A 23,268-nucleotide genomic window follows, 5' to 3' on the forward strand; every position below is an offset into this window, starting at 1 on the left:
AGAAGAAGGGGCCTGGCTAGGATTTGCCCCGAAAAGTTGATCAAATTACTCCTCTGCTGATGAAAATTTGCTGTCTGCCCACGAGAAGAGCAGCAGTTCTCGGGCAAGGTCTGGATGACACCTCTTGGGAGAGATGCGCAGAGGAGAGCCCTCACACACATCCAGCTGCTGCTTCACCTCCCAAAGTCTGACGGAGCCCTCAGCTCTCCGCAAAGAACAGGATTTCTTGCCACGTCCTAATACACATTGTCAGGGGAAGCAGTTCCAAAGGAGAGGAAGTGAGCACTCTGGACATCCGCACTGAGGAAATGTAAGAGACGTTGCTGTGGAAGAGCAGCGGCTCTTGGGAGAAGCAGCATGTGGTTTACCATGGATTGCCATGTAACCACCATTGCTTATTATCTGCGTCAAGAAACTTTTAATTTACTGTCCAAAAGAAAAAGCACCTTCCCTCCTTTCCCATAAAATATTCTGGAAGTATTATTACGATTTTTATATCATGAGCAGTCAAGCTGTGGGTTAACAGTTATTTCATGCGGCATGCTGTCACCACAGTGCGACTTGAACACGACATGGAAGAGGAACCACTGCTAACGCTTATTCAGGTAAAAGAGGGCTTTATACCAGCGATCCAGAGAAGGGTGAACTCCCGCAGCACGCGGCAGAACCCGCTGCATTAGGCAAGTAAGACACAGCTTTGCCGCTTTTAGCAAAGGTCTGCTCGTACAGGGAGCAGCATAGTGAGGTTTCATGTTATTAAGACATCTTCACTTTTACAAGATACACTTCCTAATATAACAAAATAAATAAAACTAGCTACACGGTCAAATAAATGAGCTACATTCATTGCAAAGCAGCATCTGTGCCTATTATACAGAGCAATCATATGCTTACTGTCTCACTGGCAAAATTCAGCGATTTCACAAGTACTTGTGCAAACTAGCAAGGGCCGACTGTCATCAGAAGGCCAGGGAAGATCCCGGTTACTCCACTTACATTCCAGCTGTTCTGCAGGGTACCGACGGGGCAGCGAGGCAGCAGGGTGAGACGTCCATAGGAAACATTTAGGTTTTCAGAGCGTCCCTCAAGAAGCACAGGTGGGGGGGGGGGGCTCGAGTCCGTGTTTCAAGGAGATGTTTCTCATGGCAAGGCTGAGAGGTGAGAGTAGTTTCCGGGAAAGCGGCTGGGCAGTCCCCATGGCTGGCTGGCTCGGTTCGGGATGAGCTCGAGCACCACCGGGAGCTGGAGCTCGCTGTGAAGGATGCTGCCTGCCGCTCGCTCCCTGCTTCACGTGTGGCTCCTCTGGTGGAGCCGGAGGTACTTGCTCTGGGTGAACCTCTTCCCGCAGTTACCGCAAGCGAAAGGTCTCTTGGCAGCCAGGGCTCCCTGTGGAGCCGTCAGAGCCAGCTTCTGGGGAGGGCTGGCCCCAGACAGCAGCGGGCTGGGGCCACGCGCCTGCTCCAGCTGGGAGCTGTGCTGCAGAGCCAGCCGCAGGCTCTGTCCTACCCGGGGGATGCTTTTCAGCAGCCCCTGCTCAGCGTGGGTTCGCTGATGAGCCAGCATGATCCTCTCGTCCCGAAACCTCTTCTCGCACGCTGCGCACTGGAAGGGCTTCGCCTCTGCCCGGGTGCCCTGTGGGGACACCACCGCATCCTCTCTCCACCTGGTCTCCAGGGCCCCCAGCATCCGTGGGCCCCTGTGGATGCGCTGGTGGCTCTTCAGATGCTGTTTCTGGCTGCAGGTCTTGCCGCACTCATTGCACTTGTAGGGCTTCTCACCAGTGTGGATCCTCTCGTGGATGATGAGGGTCTTTTTGTCCTTGAAGCTCTTGGCACACTGGGTGCAGATGAAGGGGCGCTCCCCGGTGTGGATGCGCTGGTGACTAACCAGGTGGTGCTTCTGGCTGAAGCGGTGGCCGCACTGGGTGCAGGTGAAGGGTTTCTCGCCCGTGTGCACGCGCTGGTGGCTCAGCAGGTGATGCTTCTGGCTGAATTGCTTCCCGCAGTCCGTGCAGCGGAAGGGCTTCTCCCCGCGGTGCACCTTCTGGTGCGACACCAGGATCTGCTTGAGCCGAAAGCTGCTCCCGCACTGCGGGCAGGAGAAGGGCCGCTCTGCCGTGTGCGTCTGCTGGTGCTTCTTGAGGTCTCGGCTCTTGTTGAAGCTCTTCCCACACTGGGTGCACGTGTGGGGCCTCTTGGGTCCCAGGGGGCCACGCTGGGGCCGAGCAAGCAGCAACTTCGGAGGGAGGCAAATCGCAGCTCCAAGAGAGGGGGGCTCTGTCTTCCCCGCGTGGGTTTTCTGGTGTCTCTTGAGGTCCCCCTTGGAGGGGAAGCCCTTCCCGCACTCTTGACACTTGAACGGCCGCTCACCCGTGTGGCTCCTCTCGTGGATGGTCAGCGCGGTGTTGCTCTTAAAGCTCTTGTCGCACTCGGGACACGTGGGCGGGTTTTTTTTGAGCAGGGCCGCCTGCCGGAGAGCCAGGAGGGGCTGGGTACGGGGCCGCACCGCCGGACCCCCCCGCCTCCTGCCCAGCCGGCCGCGGGCCGAGCTGCCCCACCGCTTTGAGCACGGCTCAGGCTTCCCCAGGAACGCAGCGGCTGCTGGCAGCGTTTCCGGGCCTTCCTCTTCCTCCTTTTTCATCTGGATGTCACCATCTAACGAAGAGGAGAGTCCAGAGGTTATTCCAAGGTGGAATAAAGCAGCACATTTAAGAGATCTCCCCAAAGGGAACAGCAACCCGAGGCATCCCTCGGGGGAACAGGGGGCTAAAGCCTCCAACCGTCCAAATGCCTCCTGCTAGAGGAAAGCTCCTCTTCTTCCCCCGACTGTGGAGCCGTCCCTGCTGCAGCGCAGAGCTGCCAGCAGAAGCAGGACCTTGTTAGATCATGATGCCTCTTCTCACAACACTGACCCACAACCCGACCACCACGAGGACACTGCCAACCGCCCCTCGGAGCTTCAGAGACATTGGGGAACTCAGACGGCGAACACCGGTGGCGACCACTGCCTGCTCTCGGCCAGGGCATGGGGGCACCAAGAGGAGGAACTCCTGCCATCTGGGTCCTTCTCACCAACCCCGCGCATGGGCAGTACCTGAGCTCCTACGAGACCCACTCTGGAGCAGAGTTATAACCACGTAGCTGCCTTACTGCTTCCAGCAGCCCTGGAAGCTGTCCTGGACACCCCACCGAGCCTGACTGACTTCCCGGCTGAAGGATGCAGCTGAGTGGGTAGCAGTTTATTCCAGCACAGGATGCCAAAGAAACCTCACGGTGCAGTATCGGGAGCATTTAAGAACCAATGGGACCATCTTGTTTTCAAATGCCCCTCTCCCCAGCTCCCCAACCCCTTGGGATCTCCTGATACCCACCTGGCAAAGACATCTGGTGTCTTCTCCACTCATGGGGATCTGGGAGGTCTCTTACACATGGCTCTTCTTCTCGCTCAATCTTACAGATGATTTCTGGTTTGACACAGGGCCAGCCTGTCGCAGGGCAGACAGAGAATAACCTTCTCTCGCACTGGCACTGCCGGGATGGCTTCTCCTCCCCCACCTTCACCCCCATCTCTGCTCTCTGCCCACCTACACCCAGCTCGTGCACATTTCACATTCCTCTTTTCTGGCTTTTTCTTCCTGCTACGTGGCCCCTCATGAGATGCCAGGCTTCCCCTGCCAGGCTGCAGCTTTGTTACCTAATTTCCTTCACCTTTAAACTTTCCCCATCTCGCTGTCTTCTCCTTGCCTGCTCCCCTGCATTTCACCCGGCCCCGGACAGCCTTTAACACCAGGACTGCTGTCCCTGGGGTACTGCCCAGGCCCATTTATGTGCAGTGTAAAAGCCCACACAATTAGAGCTGCTAAATCAACATTCAGACATCAGAATAAAAACACCTAGATTTCCAGTTTCAAGGATTCCAGCTCAATTAAATAGGTAAATTCTAGCTCCATCCCAGTCCTACAGCTCCAGTGAAGTCCTCACCCAGCGAGGTGACCACCTCGTAGTTCTCCAACATCACCTGCCGGTACAGCTCCCGCTGCCATCCTGCCAGCTCTGCCCACTCCTCGGGGGAGAAATAGATGACCACGTCCTCAAACGTCACCAGCACCTGCAACAGAAAGCAAGCCCTGCTCAGCACGTGCGGCCGCACTGACGGGGAGCAGGGAAAGCCTGCGAGTACGGACAAACCCCCTCAGTCCCTGACGCCACTGCTTGTTGCCTCAAGTACGCCAGCTGGAGCTTAGCACCATGGCAATGCTAGAGAATAGGGAGCAAAAGAAAGCAGTGCCCACCAGCTGGGGACACTGTTATCCACAGCATCTCCCATCCCTGTTCTTCGTGTCCTCGGAAAAGACTCAGGATGCAGCCACTAGACCCATAACACCCCTCAGACTGGCCCTTATACTCCACCTCTCTCCCAGCAAGTAGCTTTTCTCCAAGCAAACCTCCTGGCCTCCTTTAAGGTCCTCTTGCTTTCCATTTAGCTTTTCCCCTCTGTAATCCTCCTCCCCTGCAAACCCCGCACGTGCTGCTGTTTGCAGCAGGATCTAGCTTGCTGCCAGCACAGAGAGACCTTCCGCAAATGCTCCTGGGAGATTTCAGCTCTAGGGAAAAGCCTCAGTCCCCTCCCCTCTCTCTAAAGCAGATAAACAAAGGAGAAACAAGAGTAACACTAGATACAGCTGCAAAGATGTCAGCTGGATGAAGATGCTGTTCTGGAAGATCTCAGAGATTCAAGAACAGTGTTGTCAGGTGTGGAGCAACTCAGAGCAGGCTGCTGGAAGGTGACTGGAAAGGACAGCCTGAAATCACACTGGAAAGGGAGGACCATAGCCCAGAAGAGAGGGAAAGAGGAGTTACATTTAGACTTCCTAGAAAAGGAGACGTGAGGGATTGCAGCAACTGGCCCTGCGTTTTGGGGGTGGCAGGACCTGTGAGATTCTTGGCTGTCATCAACATGAACAGCTTTAGAGCTGCCATACATAGCAGACATGGGAACAGCAACCTAAGTCTCATCCTGATTGGTCCCGCAAGGACCAGATTTTCACGCTCTTACACCACAGCACAAACTCAGACAGCTGGAAGAAACCCCAGATTCTGTGGCTTTCCCGACAGCACTGAGAAGGCGGATAGAGAGTCACTGTACAAGGCAACAGGAGCATGGAGATTCCTATGAACGCAAATCTGTATCAGAACACAGAACACCAGCAGGGATAAACCAGGAGCAAGCAGACTAGTTTATCATTAACACTGGTGCCAGGCACTGGTTGTGCTCTATCCCCCGCCTCGCCCGAGCAGCCATGGGGTCTGCTGTGCTGCAGGCTCTCAGCGTGGAGACGGAAGCACACATAAATATTTAGCCATAAACACGGAGGCTGGGTGCTCCAGATTCTGCAGAAGACGTCTGTCTCATAAATCAGTCAAACAGACGCAGCAAAAACAAATGGTCCTGCAAATGCTGCCAAGCACAATGTTTTGATTAATAAATCAGAGAAAGAAGTTAACTTACCTATCAACAACTGTATTCTCTCGGAACACAAAGAGCTACTAATAAATGTGCTAACCTAAACAGCATTGCTCATTACCCTGGAGACACTGCCTGCTCGGTGCGGAGTCAAGAAAAAGGCAATAAAAAAGACGATTTCAAAAGCCCCTTAGAGCACCTAAGTCAGCCTGTGGCAAGCACGAACACCAGAAGGACCTGCAGAAGCACCACCTGGAGGGTGCTGCCGCGGGGAGCGGGCTCTGCGAGACTTCACCGCCCGCCCGGCGCGAACGGAGGCGGCGTCCGCTCCCCGCCGCGCTGCCCGGGCGCCGTGGCCCGTCGCTCCCGCTGTCCCGCGAGCGACAGCGGACGGCAGCGCCGGGGCAGGCGGCAGCGGCCGGGCCGCCCCAGGCATCCTTTCCCCCGCCGCGCGGGCAGCGGGCAGCGCCCATCCCCGTGCCGCCGGGTCTCGCGCTGCCCGCGCTCCGCCGCGCCCTACCTGCGCCGGGGGCCGCGCCGCCATCCCGGCCCGGGGCACGGACAGAGGCGGCCCCGGGAGCCGCGGCCTGCGTCAGCCCGGCGGGGCCTCCCCGCCGCCGCCGCCGCCGCCGCCGCCGCCGCCGCCGCCGGTGCAGCACGGGAGGTGTAGTCCTGCCGCCGCCGTGCACCCACCCACCGGCGCGGCGCGGCCCGGAGCAGCGGCTGCAGGGCGGCGGAGGGGACCGGCTCCGCTCGGCTGCCCCCCTACCCCGGACGCGAACCCTCGCACACGCCCGGCCGTGGGGACTGCTGGTGGCCGCCCCGTGCACACCCGGCCGTGGGGACTGCTGGTGGCTGCCCCGTGCACACCCGGCCGTGGGGACTGCTGGTGGCTGCCCCGTGCACACCCGGCCGTGGGGACCGCTGGTGGCTGCCCCGTGCACACCCCGCCGTGGGGACAGCTGGCGGCCGCCCCATGCACACCTGGCTGTGGGGACCGCTGGCAGCCACACTGTGCACACCCAGCTGCGGTGACCACCGGTGGCCACTTTTGTGGTTTGAGTGTGATTGTTAACACACAGAAAACCACACAGTTACAGAAACACGGTCAATTCCAATTTGCCCTTTCCGTGGCTGTCACAGGTTGGGGGCAGTGGGGCGCTGAGCGTTTTGGTCCTGGTCACGGGAGCTCGATGTCCCTGGAGACCCTACTGCACTCAGGCATCCCCGAAGGTAGAGTCGTGCTGCCGCGCTTGGGGCTGCGGTGGGCGAGCTGTACGAGGTGGAGAGCATCTTCCAGAGCGTTTGATCTTTGCTGTCTGGTGAACTGCTCCGGGCTGTTTCTCATCGATCGGTGTAGCGAGCCACTGGGCTACATTCTTGTGCAAGCTTAGTTCTGCTATTTCCGCCAGTTGCACAGGCTCCCCCCCACCCCCCCCAGTAACTGTCTAATCGTGCTTTATCTAACAAAAGTTAGATCTCTAACAGCTATATAGCAATACACTCAAGGTCAAATTCCAGGCCTCTGACATCAGCCCGATTACTTGAGTGATGTCAGCTCCGCAGGCCAAGACAGTCCCTGGCCTTGTCCCCTGACCTCCCAGGTCTCTCCGGAGCAGGGTTGCCGGGCGGCTGGGACCCACATCACTGCTGCTGCAAATCCGTCGCGGGCCCTGGAGCAGCCCTCGGTGCCCCAGCCCCTCTGCTCAGCCCTGCACGCTGCTGAGGCTGCTCTCCCCACTCCTGCTCTGACCAGGGATGCAGCGGGGATGGGACCCTTCCTTGAAATCCAGCTCCCCAGATCAGAGCGGGAGAAGGGAAAAGAGCAGGAGAGCCTGCAGAGTCTCAGCTGTCACTTCTTTGGGACTGGATTTCACGCCCTCTCAGCTGCAGAGCAAAGCACAACTAGGAAAGTGGAAAAAATCACTATTGTGCCATTTCGAAACTCTCATCTTGAAAGGCAGTTGCATGAGTTTATGGGGGTGGGGGGAGGTCACAATTTTTCTTCCAAGTAATCCACAGAATGACCACCCCCCTGCTGCACATCTCTGGCAACCTCCAACCAACTCCTCACCTCACGGTCTGTGCTGAGGGGCCTGGGGTGCACATGCCCACCCCAACAAGGGACTGCATCACGGCTGCAGGACAGTCCCACTCTCATTCCTCTTGGTCTGGCAAGCTGCCTGGCTCCTCCACAGCTGCTGGGGCTCTGCCCAAAGTGGGCTGATCCCAGTGGAGTTAAGAGCAGGGTATGTCAGCTCATGCAGGCCTTGCTGGAGACACAAGACCATGGGGAAGCAGGGGGTGAGCTGCAGGCTGGCCCGGCTGCGGCTGCAGGGAGGCAGAGATCTGCCGCCATTCCTGAAACCGCAGCCAGTGCCCAGGGAAGGGCCCTGGGGACCCCATCAAGGATCAAGGTGCGCGGGCTGGTCACGGAGCTCACGTCACCCACGGCATACACAGGGCCGGATACCCTGCTTTGTGCCAAAATGATCGACGGGACCAGGGTCCTTAGCGCGACCCCTTCTCTGAGAAGAGCCATATCCTGGGGAGAAATAGTCCTCTGAGGACTATCAAGGGATCTGATCCCTATAATCGTAGGTTTTACTGTGGCCTCCCTGGGAGGTCCAGCTATAGATTGCACTCCTCTCCTGGAGAAGTTAGAGGGCTATAATGCCCGACCTTCTCCCCCTGGCATGACTTGGGCCCGGAATAACTGGCATGATCCACAGGCAGAAGCCGATAGGATTACCATCTTAGCTAAAGAACAGAAGTTGAGGCGGGGAAAAGGAAAAGCATTGGTCTGTGCGGTACTGGGGGCTGCCTTAGCCACTGCCCAACAAAATAGGCACGTAAACCAACAGGCCGAAAGCGAAGCGACTAAATCGCTGCAAGACCTAGTTAAAGCTCTGCAAGAACAACTAGGAAATGAGACACAGAACCTTTCCGATCGGCTTGCCGCCGAATGGATAACTAATCAGAGACTGCAGACCACCTTGGCGGAATCATTAGAGAGGGAAGGAATACTGAGGGAACAGCTGGAGGGGACTCATTCCCTCGTCGATGAGGAAGAGAAAGTACCGAAATTATTATATCCCTTCGCTGACTTCCAGTGTGTGAGGAAGTTACACCCCTCAGAGGAGGAGGGAGCTGTAATGCAGCCTCTGACTAAAACAGAGACTGTTGATAATGGTCAGGGTGCAAATCACCACGCGCACCATCCCTTACTCCCCTGTGGATTTGGCTAAGATGCAGGAAAAATACTCCCGGAGACCCCGAGAAACTGAAACCGAGAACGTGTGGAGGGTGTCCCTCCCAGGGGGAGATCGTATCCTACTGAGTGAAGATGAGGCAAGAGGATATTGGGGACCTGGAGTTTTCTTGACCATAGACGATAATAGGGAACCAAGGTCTCTAACCCAGAGGGTAGCGTACCAGGCAGGAGGATTAGACCCAATGGAGAGAGGGGACCCTTTCTCCATTAAAACGCCCACTCAGGCCATGTTTTGGAAAGCATGCAGAAAACTGATGGCCTTCAGCTGATGCATGACCGCCTGCTAGTTCCACAACAGCCCTCTCCCATGCGATATGTGGCAGACCCCGAAAGATTGCATCCTTTGATCGGGGGATTGCCTGATGCTTTGAAGCTGTATGCTGTCCACTTACAGGACCGGTTGCGGATTCCCCAACTGAGATGGAGGGGAGGCCCCCCCCCCATACAACTTGGGGAGAAATTGCGCAATAACTGATTAATTATGGAGGACGCATGGGATTCACTGGCCAGGGAGAAACAAAATCCAAGGCAGATATCAGAAGGGTTGAGAGGAATGGAAAAACGAAAGCAGTAATTCCACTTAATCTGTCACGACCCCACCCCCTGGGGAAACCGGCGTGACCCCCCAATAATAGGGGATACACATTATGGATGGAAGGCATTTCAAGAGGAATTCCTTGGGAAGGCTCACAGAGAATAACAATGGAGATTTACTGATTACTTTTCCCCTGGGTCCTTTTTGAACACCTGTTACCTTTTTAGTGGATACTGGAGCGCAGATGTCAGCTCTGCGAGCAGATGAGGTCGACCACTACGGCATAATCGCCAACAGAAAACAAATTTGGGTTACTGATGTGTTCGGAAATTCCAGACCCCAGACAACCGCTCGAGTAAAATGTTGGTTGCCTGTGGATGAATCCCCAGTAGAGGTTCTCGTGATATTGGGGAGTTTGCCAACGAACATTTTGGGACTTGATTTGCTCAAAGGGCGAGCTTGGATAGATTTGAAAGGGAAAGACTGGGTGTTTGGCTTACCGACAGTTTTGGTGCGACTGCTACAATCCGCACCAGAATTACCTCTCTCTAAGACTGCAAATGTTAAACCCCAACCTCTCCCTCTAGGAGCTAGAGAAGGGATTACCCCAGTAATTTCAGATCTGAAGGAGAAGGGAATAATTATCCCTGTACATTCCCCCTATAATTCTCCCGTTTGGCCTGTGCACAAGCCAGACGGCAAATGGTGGCTAACAGTTGATTATCGGTGCCTAAACGCCAATACAGGTCCCTTAACAGCCACTGTGCCGAACATAGCGGAACTGATTGCAACCATTCAGGAACGAGCCCACCAAATTTTGCCAACCATTGATGTAAAATATATGTTCTTTACGGTCCCCTTGCGGGACGTGGATAGAGAGCGTTTTGCTTTTACACGGGAAGGTGTGCAATACACGTTTACCCGTCCTCCCCAGGGACATCGTCATTCACCGACCCATTGCCCACTGTGCCTTAGCACAGGAACTTGCCCAAATTACCCCTGGGGAGGGAGTTAAAGTATATCAGTATATTGATGACCTGCTGAGAGCGCAGCTAACAGAGGCAGCAAACAGACGCAGCAGTTTGCACAGCAGTGTTTGGGCTCTGACTAGAACTTTTGAGAACCTTGTTGGAAGTTGTGGGCTTTCTGAGGACCCCCGAGGAACTAGAAGGTGATTGCTGTGAGCAGGAAAGGGGAAGCTAGGCAAGGACAACTGCAGGAAGCCTTAACTTCTACTGGGAGAAGCTCTAGCTAGGTGTAGCTGACGAGCTCTCTCGGTTGCCCCTGACCAGAGGGAGTCAGGGCCTCTGATCCAGGTGGCCCTTGATTAGGGCGGGTCAAGCAGCCTGTGAGTCAGTGCTAGGGAGAGGCCTATATAAGAGCCAGGCCTAGAGTGTAGCTCTCAGATGCAGCAGTTTGTGCAGCAGGGTGCAAGAAGGCACCTTTGTTTCTGATCCCTCTGGTGTATGCTTCATCAAGTGTGGTCATGACATGCTGCAGAGCACATTCCCCAGGGGCTGTTGGAGTTGCTGCATCGGCTGTGTCAGAGGCTTGGGCCCAGACAGACCCTCTGACAGCTGATGCAGCTCTGCAGGTCTCAAGTTGCAGGGAGTGCTTGGGGCCTCTCCGGAAGGCCTGGGCTGGCAATCAGCTCTCCTGCAGGAGGTGTGCTGCTGTTGACAAGTTGTGTCATCAGGTAAGAGAGGTTACGGGAGGAAGTCAGTAGGCTGCGTAGCATCTGAGAAGATGAGCAAGAGATAGGGTGTTCTCGGAAACTGTACAGCTTCAGGAGTCCCAACCCCCCACAGCAGTGGAGTTGCTGGAGGGCTCTGTGCCGTGTGAAACGGTACATCACAACACTGTAGAAGGCAGCTGGAAGCTGGTCACTGCTTGTGGGAGGAGAAAGGCTCCTACTCCTCCTGAGGATTTGCATTTGAAGAACAGGTTTAGTGCCCTCCAGGATGAGAAGGAGCTGGGCATGGCTGCAAGGGAAGCAACTGGCACAACAGACCCTGTGCCTTGCAGGAACACCCGGAAGAAGCGGTGGGTGATTGTTGTGGGTGGCTCCCTGCTGCAGGGGACGGAAGCACCTATCTGCCGAGCCGATCTCTTACCTAGAGAGGTTTGTTGCCTGCCAAGGGCTCAAATATGAGATGTATATGAGGATATATCAGTAACAGTTGTGAAAATTGTATCCTTGGGTGCATTCTTGTCTGAAGCTCCTGGTAACAGTTCCCCCCCTTTCCTTTCCCCTTTTGAGACTCCTTGTCTGAGGCCCCTGGTAACAGAAGGACTGGTTGGAGATATGAAGGTTGGGGGCAGCCTTGGCTGCAGTGACCATGAGATGGTGGAGTTCAGGATCCAGCAAGGAGGAAGCAGGGCAATAAGTAGGATTGCAACCCTGGACTTTAATGGGACCCTCTCCCATTAAGCTTGCACCCCAATTCCAGCCCAATTCAAAGAATGTATGGTTCACTGATGCATCCTCTAGAAGAGAAGGAAAAGTGTGGAGATATCGAGCCATAGTGTTACATGTCCATTCGGGAGACCAAGCTGTAACCAAGGGGGAAGGAAGAGCACAGGTGGGAGAGCTGATAGCAGTGTGGAGTGCGATGATAAAGGAAGTAGGGAACAAGGATCTGTCACACATCTATACGGACTCCTATGCAGTGTTTAAAGGGTGTTCGGAATGGCTTCCCTTTTGGGAACAGAATAAGTGAGAAGTTAACCGGGTGCTGGTATGGCAAAAGGATAAATGGGAGGAGATTCTGGACATTGCTAAGCATAAGCCCATCTTTGTGGGATGGATTGTGGCCCATCAGAAAGGGAGCAATCCAGCTCACCTTCTCAATAACCAGGTGGATTCCCTAACTCGCTTGGCAATGATGGTAACAACAGGAGAGGAAAGAGAAGGGAAGTGGGAACCTTTGCTAGAGTGGTTTCATGTTAAACGTGGCCACTCAGGAATTAAAGATCTCTTTAAAGAAGCAGGGAGCCGAGGGTGGCCGGTGACTCGTGAGCTATGCAGTACTGCTATTTCCGCATGCGGTCAGTGTTGTACACGTCTCGATCACCACCCTGTGCGAAACCACCCACTTCATCTGAGAGACAACAAGGGTCTATGGGAAACGTGGCAAGTAGATTACATAGGTCCTTTCAAGAAATCAGAGGGATAATAGTATGTTTTGGTTGGGGTAGAAGTTGTCTCAGGCCTCATTCAAGCCGAAGCAGTGGCACGAGCTACTGGAGAAAATACAGTAAAAGCGCTGAAGAAATGGTTCAGTTACTTACCCAAACCTAAATCTATCCAATCCAACAATGGTAGCCATTTTACTGCCTGGGTGGCCCAAGAATGGGCAAAAGATGAGGGAATTCAATGGACGTTTCATACCCCCTACTATCCCCAAGCTAATGGGATAGTAGAAAGAGCGAATGGATTGTTAAAACCTGCCCTCAAGTTACACAGCGCTGGGTGGCCTGCATGACTTCCTGATGCTGTGGTGAAGGTTAATAACAGGTGGGGAAAGAATGGGTGTCCTAAACTTGCTGCCTTCTGTCCTAACCCCCCTTCCTTTTTGCTGGGGAAAAAAGGAAGGCAAGGATCTGGTAAAACCCCTTCACTACCCAGGGCAGCCAGTCCTAGTTGATCTGCCAACCATAGGGGAGGTATCCCTTACTTTGAAATCGCTGCTAAACCTATATGCATGGGTCACCACCAACATCCACGGCAAAGAACACCATATTAGCACCCGCTGGATTGTACCATCCTTCTAAAACTGTCGCTTTTATATGTTTTCCTACTTTCAGATCTTAGAATAAGAAACCTCGACGAGGAACATATGATATTATTAACTATATTGTTAATTGTGTGTATTATCTCATTAGCTCTGTCTATAAGTTGTGTTTATTTACAAAGGGAAAGATGTTTTGGGTGACCATCCTCATCACCCTCAACATCTCTGGTAACATATGAGGGGAAGAATCCCCAAGTTTAGCTTGGGAATTGATGCAAGGGTTTATACGAGTATGGAATCATACTGACCAAGGGGTATGTGTGGCCCTCCCTAGGTCGGCTCAAGAGGGAATCAGAATGGGGTTGCTTTCGATAAATCTTATAAAGTTTCTTATAAAGGGGATTGATTGGAGGAAAAAAAAAAAAAAACCCACACTCCAGGATTTGAATGGATACAAATAGCAGCTCCCAAACAATGGTAATCACTCATGGGGAAATTATAGTAACACTGTGGTAGATTGGTGGGAACAGTATGCAGGAACCCCTATGTGTAATATTTCCAAAATCCCTTGGATGATTTCCAATGGTACTTGGGAAAATATATAAACAAGTGCTATTCCACATATATATACTTTCAGATTAGTTGAATTAGTAATATTTAAAGTGGGGAAATCCCCCAAATAAAAATACAGATTACTCTGAATTTGAATATAATGTATTGTGGACCCCATTGTGGTGTCTAGAAATCCCAGACCATCAAGGAAATATTAGCACAAGAAATCGCTCCTACCATAATTGGGCTTGGTCATGGAGACATATTTTGGGAAAAGAACCAAAGGACCCCAATCATGTCAAAAAGAATATACAGAAAAATCAGTATCAAAATGAGTCTCAATTTTAACTGTACCCATGTCATAAATTGTACCCCTGGTGCGGGTAATCCTGTGGAAACGTGGTATATCCCTGAACTCCAAACCTTTATACGAGATATGTGTACCTGTTGGGGGTACCCTTCCTACAGTTTTCACAACGCGTACCATAGTTGTGACAAAATTGTAAATAAGGCGGGGAAACATACTAAATTGGGAGGATGTGGAATACTGGTCTCTCATGAGGAGGAAACCTGCTCCATGGCAAGGTATCCACCTCCATCTGGTACAGCGTGGGGATGTTCAAATGGAAAATTATATTCCCATCTTAATATAAAACAGCATGCTGGGCTGAAGTGCGGAGTTGGAACACCAACCATGTGTCCTAGGGGGATTTTTAACTTTACCTCACTGCATAGGAGAAAGCGAAGGGGAAGTGATAAACCCCAAGCTCGACCTGAATGGGCCATACATGGAGCTCAAATACCTGACTATTATACTTGAGGAATGAGAACATCTTTGACGTTAGAAAACATATTTGCCCTGTATGTAACCCTTAAAAGACACCAATTTGTCTTAGAAAATATTACATGGCAAATACATATTTCAAGTAATTGGACTCGGTATGCCTTTGGGAAGCTGAATACTCAATTACGACAAGCATCTAAAATGATACTACAAAATAGGTTAGCCTTAGATATACTGTTATTAAAAGAACTTGGGGTTTGTGGTATATTAAATCATACTGGAGAAGAAGGCTGTGTTACAATTCACAACGCCGCTACCTCGATCGAAGAAGCTCGCGCTAAAACGAAGGAAGCTGCTGACCAAACTGGGGAATTATTCTACGCCACGCAGCCGAAGGACTGGTTCGACGGATGGAGTCCAAGCTCTTGGCTAGGATCGGCCCTGAGATCGTTAGGACTCACCGGATGGGGAAAGCGGCTACTAAACATTGGACTAATGCTGTTATGTGGATTTTTATTTTTGATGATTGGTTTGGCAGTAGTGTGGTGTATGATTAACCGTTTGCTCTCTTCAGTTTCCTCTCCCTTTTCACCCTCCGTTCGCTATGTACAGATCACCACCCTAGAAGGACTCTACGGAAACGGGATTCAACTGAGTGTTTGAGCCACGGGGTGGTGTGAGAGACTGAGAAGCTGAAAGCGTCAATGTCTCAAACACCCGGCAGAAGAAGAAGGGAATATTACAATACTAACGAAATAAGGTGCGGCTAGAAAAGAGGGTCTTGCGAAGGCAGGACAGCACTTTTCTGGGGCCAATTTCCTTATCTTGGGTAGCTGTCTCAAAACAAGCCTGCGACAGCATCGCGCCGGCGCCTCTGACAGGGAGGCGGGGACGGGCTCTCACTGCACACGGCCCCCAAGCCCTGTCAGGGAAGGTTCGAGAACAACCCACTGCGCATGCGAGGTAATTAGCATATGGGGCGGGCTGGGGGCGGGGACTAGTCTATAAATAGCACCACTGGGGGAAGCTGCGTGTGCACCCGCCGTGTGAAGGGGCCGCAGATGTTGCTGGAACCCAGGGTGGTGATCCGGATCTTTCCTTTACCTCTATCGTTCTGTCTTACTTTCTTCCTTTCTCTCTCTTCCTTGTATATTCCAGGCCGTTCAGCCCTTTATAAGCCCTTTTGAGGTTTAAACAGCTTCTGCCATAAATAAAACTCTTCAATCGATTGTTTGGTGTCAAAGGGAAATGAGAGCTGCTCTGTGATGCTGCCAGTTCCTAGATCTTGTCCTCATGGCCGCGTGAACTCCCAAACCGTGTCAGAGCTTCCTCTGAAAGAGGCCCCGGCTGTGAGCGCTGGTCTCTCCAGGCCGGGCTCTGCTTGCCCTCTGGGCAGTGCCACCTCACTAGCTGACCCAGGCTCCCCCATCCCCCAGGCTACGGCACACAGATGTCCTGAACAAAGGCACGGGACACAAACCCTTCCCCAAGGACAGGGTTTATGCCCAAGGGCCACCACAGAAACCCATCCTGTCCTACCTCTCACAAAGAGGTACACCTGCAGGTGCAGAGGACACAAGCCAGGGCTTGCAGAACAGCCCCTTCCCAGACTCACAGACAGCAGCAGAGAGGCTCAAGGGAGCCTGTGTCAGCTACAACATTACCTAGAGAACAAGTGCGGGCTTGAAGATAACTCAGCAGAGCACAAAGCTCATGCAAAACTCTGATTGCAGCACCAAGAGCAAAGGGCTCCAGACACTGCACAGTTAATCAAAGGCTCCAGGCAGCATGGTGAAGCCCAGGCCATGCACAGCTGTACAGAGAGATACAGGTCTGGATGGCAAAAGGTTTCTTCCAGGAAAGGTTTGGAGCAACAGGCAGAGAGGTTGGGGAGGGAGCTCCTCTTCCAGCAGGTGCCACTGGATGACCAGTGCCGTTTTCTCAGCAAGTGTATGACCTATATCTCAGGAAACCTTCACACATATCGGAGCCCCCAGAAGTGACATGAGAACAGAGCAGATATACTCCAAAGGGCAATGGCTATCTAAGGAGGGAAGAAAAGAAATGTATAAAAACAGGAGCAGAAGGGAAGAACAGAGAAAAGCTGCTCTGGCACTACAAATAGCCCCAGCATCCCTTGATCTGTCCTCATGAACCAGCAACTGAGGCCAGAGCAGTAGAGCTGAGAGTTAGAAATGAGGTCCTCGAGTCTAAAAATTTTTATGAGACTCAAACTGGGGTTAAACTGTGTACTTTGTTTGGAATCATTGGTTACATCTTTTTCCTGGGTAGCTTGAGATTTAAATCTTTGAACATATTTAGATTTTTTCCCCCTTGTTTTTTCAGAGAATGTTGAGTTTCTGTGTTCTCATACATAGTCTTCTCTACAGGCAACAGTTCCTCCTTATTTGCAGTCTTCTGTATGATTTCAGCAGACTGCCTCACATACTTGAGCGACTGTATTCGTTCCATGTATCCAGGTTTCAGCTCATGCTCTTCTGACTTGAACAGCAGATCAGTGTATTCTGGAGTGGAGAGTGGGTTGGGCCTCAGGGCAATTTCTTGCAGGTGCTGGAGACACTCCGATGATCTAGTAATGAGACCTACAAGTCTCTCTTTCATTTCTTCATACTCCTGTTGCAGCTTCTCATGGGAGCTGTGCCTGTGCTGGTGCCCATCCTGCCCAGCGTGTCCCATTTCCTTCATGACTCTTGGTGACGGGTCCAGTCCCCAAGGGTCTGCTCCCCCCTCTTGTCCCTCCTGAAATGCTGCTGCCTTTTCCTTCCCCTCCTGCCTTGGCACCGGGACACCTCTTCCCTGCTCACAGGCCGCTCTGTCTTCCTGCTCCCTGCACTGCAGTCGCTCCCCGTGGGGCTGGCGACACCCCAGCTCCTTGAATGTGTCCCTTGGCACTGCCCCACAGCGTACAGCATGGCCCCACGCTGCCGCCAGCCTGCCGGGGACCGTGAGGGCAGGCAGGGGCAAGGTGACCTCCCCAGCCACCAGTGCTCCTGCCAGGCTCCTTCCTGCCCCATCTCCCCACGTCCTCACTCTGCTCATCCAAGGGGGCGATGTAGTTTGGGGGGGACTACCTAGTTTCCAGGGCAGCTATGTGGGCAGGGGTTCCCAGCCCCAACGGGAATGGCTTTGGGAATCTCTGTTCCGGTCAAGCTCTTCCCCTGCTTTATACTCACAGTTTCTCCTTTTCATTGCCTTATTTCTTATCTGTCTAGCCCCTCTCTGCCTATTTCCGATCTGCGCAGGAAAAGTCCAGCTTGGACAGCCAAGGGCTGCACTCAGACTTCGCCCCCAAGAAGTGTCCTCATGGTGGCCCTGCTCCCAGAGCACCCGGCGGGGCTATTCTGACACTGCCCGTGCTGGCTGTAGAGAGCATGCGTGCTCATTGCATCACTTCCACTTTCATTTTCTGCTTCCTTCCTCACTTTGTAGCACCCAGTTTACTGAGTGTGTCCCCTCAGACTGCCCCGAGCGGTCCTGCTGTCTGCAAGGAGCCCCGGGGTGAAGCGAGCCAGCTCCGCTGAGGCGAGCTCCTTGGCCACTTGCCCTCCTGCAGGCTCCTTCCTGACCCCCCCTTGGGACTTCTTCATCCTGCTGAGGCAGAGTCACCGCTGCAGGAGCCCCAGCTCCGGAAGGTAAGTTCCGTGGGGATGTGTCTGCGCAGCTGCAGTCAGGGTTGGCAGAGTCCTGGCCTGGATCTTGCTCTCAGAGATGCTAAAGGCAGCTTTATCTACTGGACTGCTGGAGCTGAGGCATTCCCCCCTCCGGGCCTGCTAGCCGCCACGCTGTTTTCCCCCTTTCCCAGGTCCAGCCAGTAGCAAGGCTAGGCGTGAGTTCCCAGCAAGCATGTTAAGGGATGTTGCACGGGGCTGCTGTCTCTGGCAGGCCTATTCCCTGAGACACAACAATACTGAAGTTAGGGCATTAATAACCCTGCAATGGCCTCTAAGCGTTCAAGTGAAAGGAAGAGTCACACGTCTCTCACTTGAAATCAAAAGCTAGAAATGATGAAGCTTAGTGAGGACGGCGTGTCGAAAGCCAAGACTGGCTGAAAGCTAGACCTTTTGCGCCAAGCAGTTAGCCAAGTTGTGAATGCAAAGGAAAAGTCCTTGAAGGAAATTCAAAGTGCTGCTCCAGTGAACATACGAATGATAAGAAAGCGAAACAGCCTTCTTGCTGATAGGGAGAAATTTTTAGTGGTCTGGATAGAAGATCAAACCAGCCACAACATTCCCTTCAGCCAAAGCCTCATCCAGAGCAAGGCCCGAACTCTCTTCAATTCCTTGAAGGCTGAGAGAGGTGAGGAAGCTGCAGAAGAAAAGTTTGAAGCTAGCAGAGGCTGGTTCATGACATTTAAGGAAAGAAGGCATCTCTATAACATAAAAGTGTGAGGTGAAGCAGCAAGTGCTGCTGTAGAAGCTGCAGCAAGTTATCCGGAAGATCTAGCTAAGAGAATTGATGAAGGTGGCGACACTAAACAACAGGTTTTCAGTGTAGACAAAACAGCCTTATAAGGGAAGAAGATGCTATGTAGGACTTTCACAGCTAGAGAGAAGTCAATGCCTGGCTTCAAAGCTTCAAAGGACAGGCTGACAGCAAGAGAACTAGAACTGACAGCAAGAGAACTAGCATTAGAAGTGGAGCCTGAAGATGTGACTGAATTGCTGCAATCTCATGATAAAACTTTAACAGATGAGGAGTTGCTTCTTCTGGATGAGCAAAGAAAGTGGTTTCTTGAGATGGAATCTATTCCTGGTGAAGATGCTGTGAACATTATTGAAATGACAACAAAAGATTTAGAATATTCCATAAACTTAGTTGATAAAGCAGCAGCAGAGTTTGAGAGGACTGATTCCAATTTGGAAAGAAGTTCTATTGTGGTGAAAAGCTATCAAACAGCACTGCATGCTACAGAGAAATCCTTTGTGAAAGGAAGAGTCAATCGATGTGGCAAACATCATGCCTGTCTTATTTTAAGAAATTGCCACAGCCACCCCAGCCTTCAGCAACCGTCACCCTGATCAGTCAGCAGCCATCAACATTGAGGCAGGACCCTCCATCAGCAAAAAGATTATGACTCACTGAATTTTCAGATGATGGTTAGCATTTTTTAGCAAAAAAGTATTTTTTAATTAAGGCATGTACATTGTTTTTTTAGACATAATATTATTGCACACTTAATAGACTACAGTATAGTGTAAAGATGACTTTTATATGCACTTGGAAACCAAAAAATGTGTGTGACTCACTTTATTGCGATATTTGCTTTATTGCGGTGGTCTGGAACCGAACCCGCAATATCTCTGAGGTATGCCTGTACATGCAAACTGCGCCCACGTAAGCACAAACAACACAGAAGAGAAGGCTGAGAGGAGATATTATTAATGTGTACAAATATCTTCAGGGATGGTGTCAAGAGGATGGAGCCACACTCTTCTCAGTGGTGCCCAGCAACAGGACGTGAGGCAATGGGCACAAACTGAAACACAGGCAGTTCCATCTGAACATGAGGAAAAACTTCTTTGCTGTGAGGGTGACCGAGCACTGGAGCAGGTTGCCTGGAGAGGTTGTGGAGTCTCCTTCTCTGGAGATATTCAAAACCTGCCTGGACACAATCCTGTGCAACGTGCTGTAGGTGACCCTGCTTGAGCAGGGGGGGTTGGACTAGATGATCTCCAGAGGTCCCTTCCAACCTCAACCATTCTGTGATTCTGTGAAATCGCCTGATCCTGTTCTTATTCACTGACTAATTGGGCTCAAAGTTCACCGGCAGCTTTCGCACATGCCCTCACCCTGGCCTCTCTAGCATCCAGCCCTCAGACCTGTGGTCCCTGCAGTACGTGGCAGGGGGGAGGCTCCCCCCAGGCTGTGCCCAGCGCCGGGATGTTCCCCTGGCCGGACAAAACGCGTGCACAGTATAATCAAGCTCACAAGGGCAGGGAGCCATGCCCTTCTATTTCCAAAGCTGATTTTACAACGGCTCAGCTCTCAGAAGAGGTCGTACAACTCCTTGTTCTACCCTTGAGGGGAAATAAATGGTAGAATCCTCGTTTTGGGGAGAGGCCTCACCCTCTCAGTGTGGACAAGGCTGAGGGCTCAGCGCTGGCGTTTGTCCTGCCTGATCAATCACTGAGCAAGGAGACACTGAGTGATTTCAGGGGACTGAAGAGGCAAACTGCTCAAAAGCCCCCGCACACAGCAATTGCGTTGGGGGCGGATGGGCCATGGCTGCGCCGGGAGGGGGCAGGACATGAGACCGGGGGGGTACTGAAGGCACGAGCACGGTCCCCGGCAGTGACCAAGCCCTGGACCCAGCCCTGCCCTCCTGGCACGTGAGGCCAGGCCGCACGCTCCTCCGCCGCGGGCCCGGCTGACGCAGCTCTGCCTGGTGCCCTGAGCGTGGCCTGCAGCAACGGTGCGTGCCGGGCCTTGCCGGTGCCCCACCGCGGGCGATCCCGCAGGCAGGGCTGTGCCAGCGGGATGCCGCAGCTCAGCGCGCAGGACCGTGGGTCGCATATGGGGGACCAGGCACCATGGGGCAGAGGGGCCATCGGGGTCGGGGACAGATGAGTCCCGTCCGCCCTGGCAGCAGGTCACTGAGCTGCTGCTGCAGGGGGCAGCCCGGGCGTGCGAGGACTGCAGGGAAGCCCGGGGCAGTGCCCCCACGGGCCCCGGCGCCACGGGCTGGGAGCTGCCACCGTGCCAGGCTCCGGTGTCGGGAGAGGGAGCGCTGCCGCAGAGCCGGACGCGTGACGGGAGCACCGAGCGCCCGCGCGCTGGCCAGGCTGCATCCGACCCTGGCTTTCGTGCAGGACAGGCCCCGCGGAGAGCACTGGGTGCCAGCCATGGCCAAAGCGGACGACACCGTGGAGATGCCGACGCTGGGACGCCCCTTCCAGCTGGGGATGCTGTATGACTGCCGCAAGGAGAGCCTCGTCCCAGGTAGGGCCGCTGCTCGGCGGCAGATGCCAGCCCTGCAGCACGGCAGGCGCTCGGTTCCCTTTCACGGCATCACCCAGGTCGCGCTGCTGCCACGGCTCCGGCCCTTCCTGTGCCAGCGGAGTGCTCAGCTCCTCCAGCTGCGTGATTCCCACTGCTGCTGGTGCCCTGGGCAGTAGTGCGTGGGGCCGAGGTGCTGCCAGACGTGGCCCCTGCAGCCCCTGCAGCAGGAGGCAGCTCCTCGTCCCGCGCAGACTCCGATCGCCCAGCTGGCCCTGTTCCTCCCCTGGATGAGCAGCCCGGACGCACCCTGGGGCTGTGCAGCCACCCAGATCCCTGGCACACATCCCACCCTTAGCTCTTTGGCCCTTAATCATCCCAGCATTTCTTGCATTTTGGCTCTTGAGGTGTTTGCACGTGTCTGTCATATTCCAGGTATCACCCTGTGGGATTTGGACACCCTCCAGAAAAATGTGGATGTGAGATCACAGAACAAGACAGAGTTTCAGATCATCGCATCTGATTCCATGGAGGACAAGGCCTCTGCCCTCGATATCAAGGCATCCCTGCAAGTCAGTTTTCTCTCTGGCATGGTGAACGTGAGTGGCTCAGCAGAGTATTTACGGGATAACAGGAGCTCCAAGCACCAGGCCCGGGTCACCCTCCAGTACTCGGCCACGACACAGTTCAAGCAGCTGACGATGAACCAACTGGGGCAGCAAAACATCTCTTACCCTGATGTGTTTGACCAAGGCACAGCCACCCATGTGGTTACAGCGGTGCTGTATGGGGCACAGGCTTTCTTTGTGTTTGATCGGGAAGTTTCCGAAAATGAAAATATTCAAGAGATACAGGGGAGGCTGAAGCTCGCCATTAGTGGTATACCAGTGACCAAAATAGAAGGGGAAGCATCAGTCAAAATGGATGAAAAAGACAAATCGTTCACTGAAAAATTAAGCTGCCAGTTTCATGGTGACTTTGCCCTTGAGAGCAACCCAGTTACCTACGAAGATGCCATGCAAGTTTATGCTGCCCTCCCCAAGATGCTGGGAGCGAACGGGGAGAAGGCCGTGCCTGTGAAAGTCTGGCTGTACCCCCTGACCAAGCTGGACTCCAAAGCGGCGCGCCTGGTCCGCGAGATCAGCTTGGCCCTGGTCTTTGATGCCCAAACTGCCCTGGAGCAACTGACAGAGCTGGACATGCGGTGCAACGACCTGCAGAGGAACCCGGTGGCCGCCAGCTTCCCCGAAATCAAGAGGAAACTGCAGCAGTTCAAAGATCTCTGCAAGCAGCACCGACAGGCTTTCCAAAAGGAGCTGGCTGGGCTCTTGCCCTCCATCCGCGGAGGGGAAGAAGAGGAAAGAGCCCTGGTGGATGTTTTAACTTGCTATAACCAGTCACCCTTCAACACCCAACTACTCAATGAGTTCCTGGATACAAAGCAGCGAGAAATGATCTTTGTGAAATCCCATCTTTTTCTCCTCAAGGATCTGGCAGTTGTGTCCACCCAGAATGAGCTGGCTGAAATTGTATTTGACCCGATGAATCACTTTGTAATTTCCTTTACGTTCACAGCCTTACATGAAGAGGAGCCATATCTGTGCAGTCTGAAGCTTTGGCTTCAGCCCCAGTTCTCCAGGAACACTCAGGATTTGGCATCAGTCAGTTTGGAGAGGGAGAAAACAAAACCCCAAATGTGGTTTGAGGACAAAGCGGGATACCAACGTGCCCGCAAAGCAGCAAAAGCCCTTTCAGAGTTTGCCCAGGTCAACAAATCTGATGAGAAGATTCGGTTTGTTGTGTCCTCCGTCTCAGACAAGGCCAATCCAGGAGCATCGATTTATCTGTATGAGGACGGAGAGCTGGTCAACACCAACTTTGAGCCTCCTGCAATGCCTCTTCATCCCACAGCAGGCAGGGTTAAACATGACAGCGTGCAACTCACGTTCGAACCATCCAACTACGGAAA

At 53.3% G+C, this 23,268-nt stretch overlaps 1 protein-coding gene across 2 annotated transcripts; it reads right to left on the minus strand.

Annotated features, from left to right (window-relative positions):
* LOC106500483 (zinc finger protein 2-like) lies at positions 1-6,030 on the minus strand. 2 transcript variants are annotated; one of them, XM_067292115.1, is made up of 4 exons: positions 5,984-6,030; positions 3,981-4,107; positions 3,371-3,463; positions 1-2,654 (listed from the first exon to the last, which is right to left on the minus strand). In XM_067292115.1, the coding sequence occupies exons 1-4, from the start codon at positions 6,005-6,007 to the stop codon at positions 1,288-1,290; spliced, it is 1,611 nt and encodes a 536-aa protein (XP_067148216.1). In that variant the 5' UTR covers positions 6,008-6,030; the 3' UTR covers positions 1-1,287. The 2 variants fall into 2 exon arrangements, with proteins under 2 accessions (XP_067148216.1, XP_067148214.1); XM_067292113.1 differs by having other exon boundaries at positions 3,371-3,484.
* Between the last annotated feature and the right edge of the window lie 17,238 nt (positions 6,031-23,268).

This window comes from Apteryx mantelli, chromosome 2 (genome assembly GCF_036417845.1).
Source record: "Apteryx mantelli isolate bAptMan1 chromosome 2, bAptMan1.hap1, whole genome shotgun sequence".
NCBI lineage: Eukaryota > Metazoa > Chordata > Aves > Apterygiformes > Apterygidae > Apteryx > Apteryx mantelli.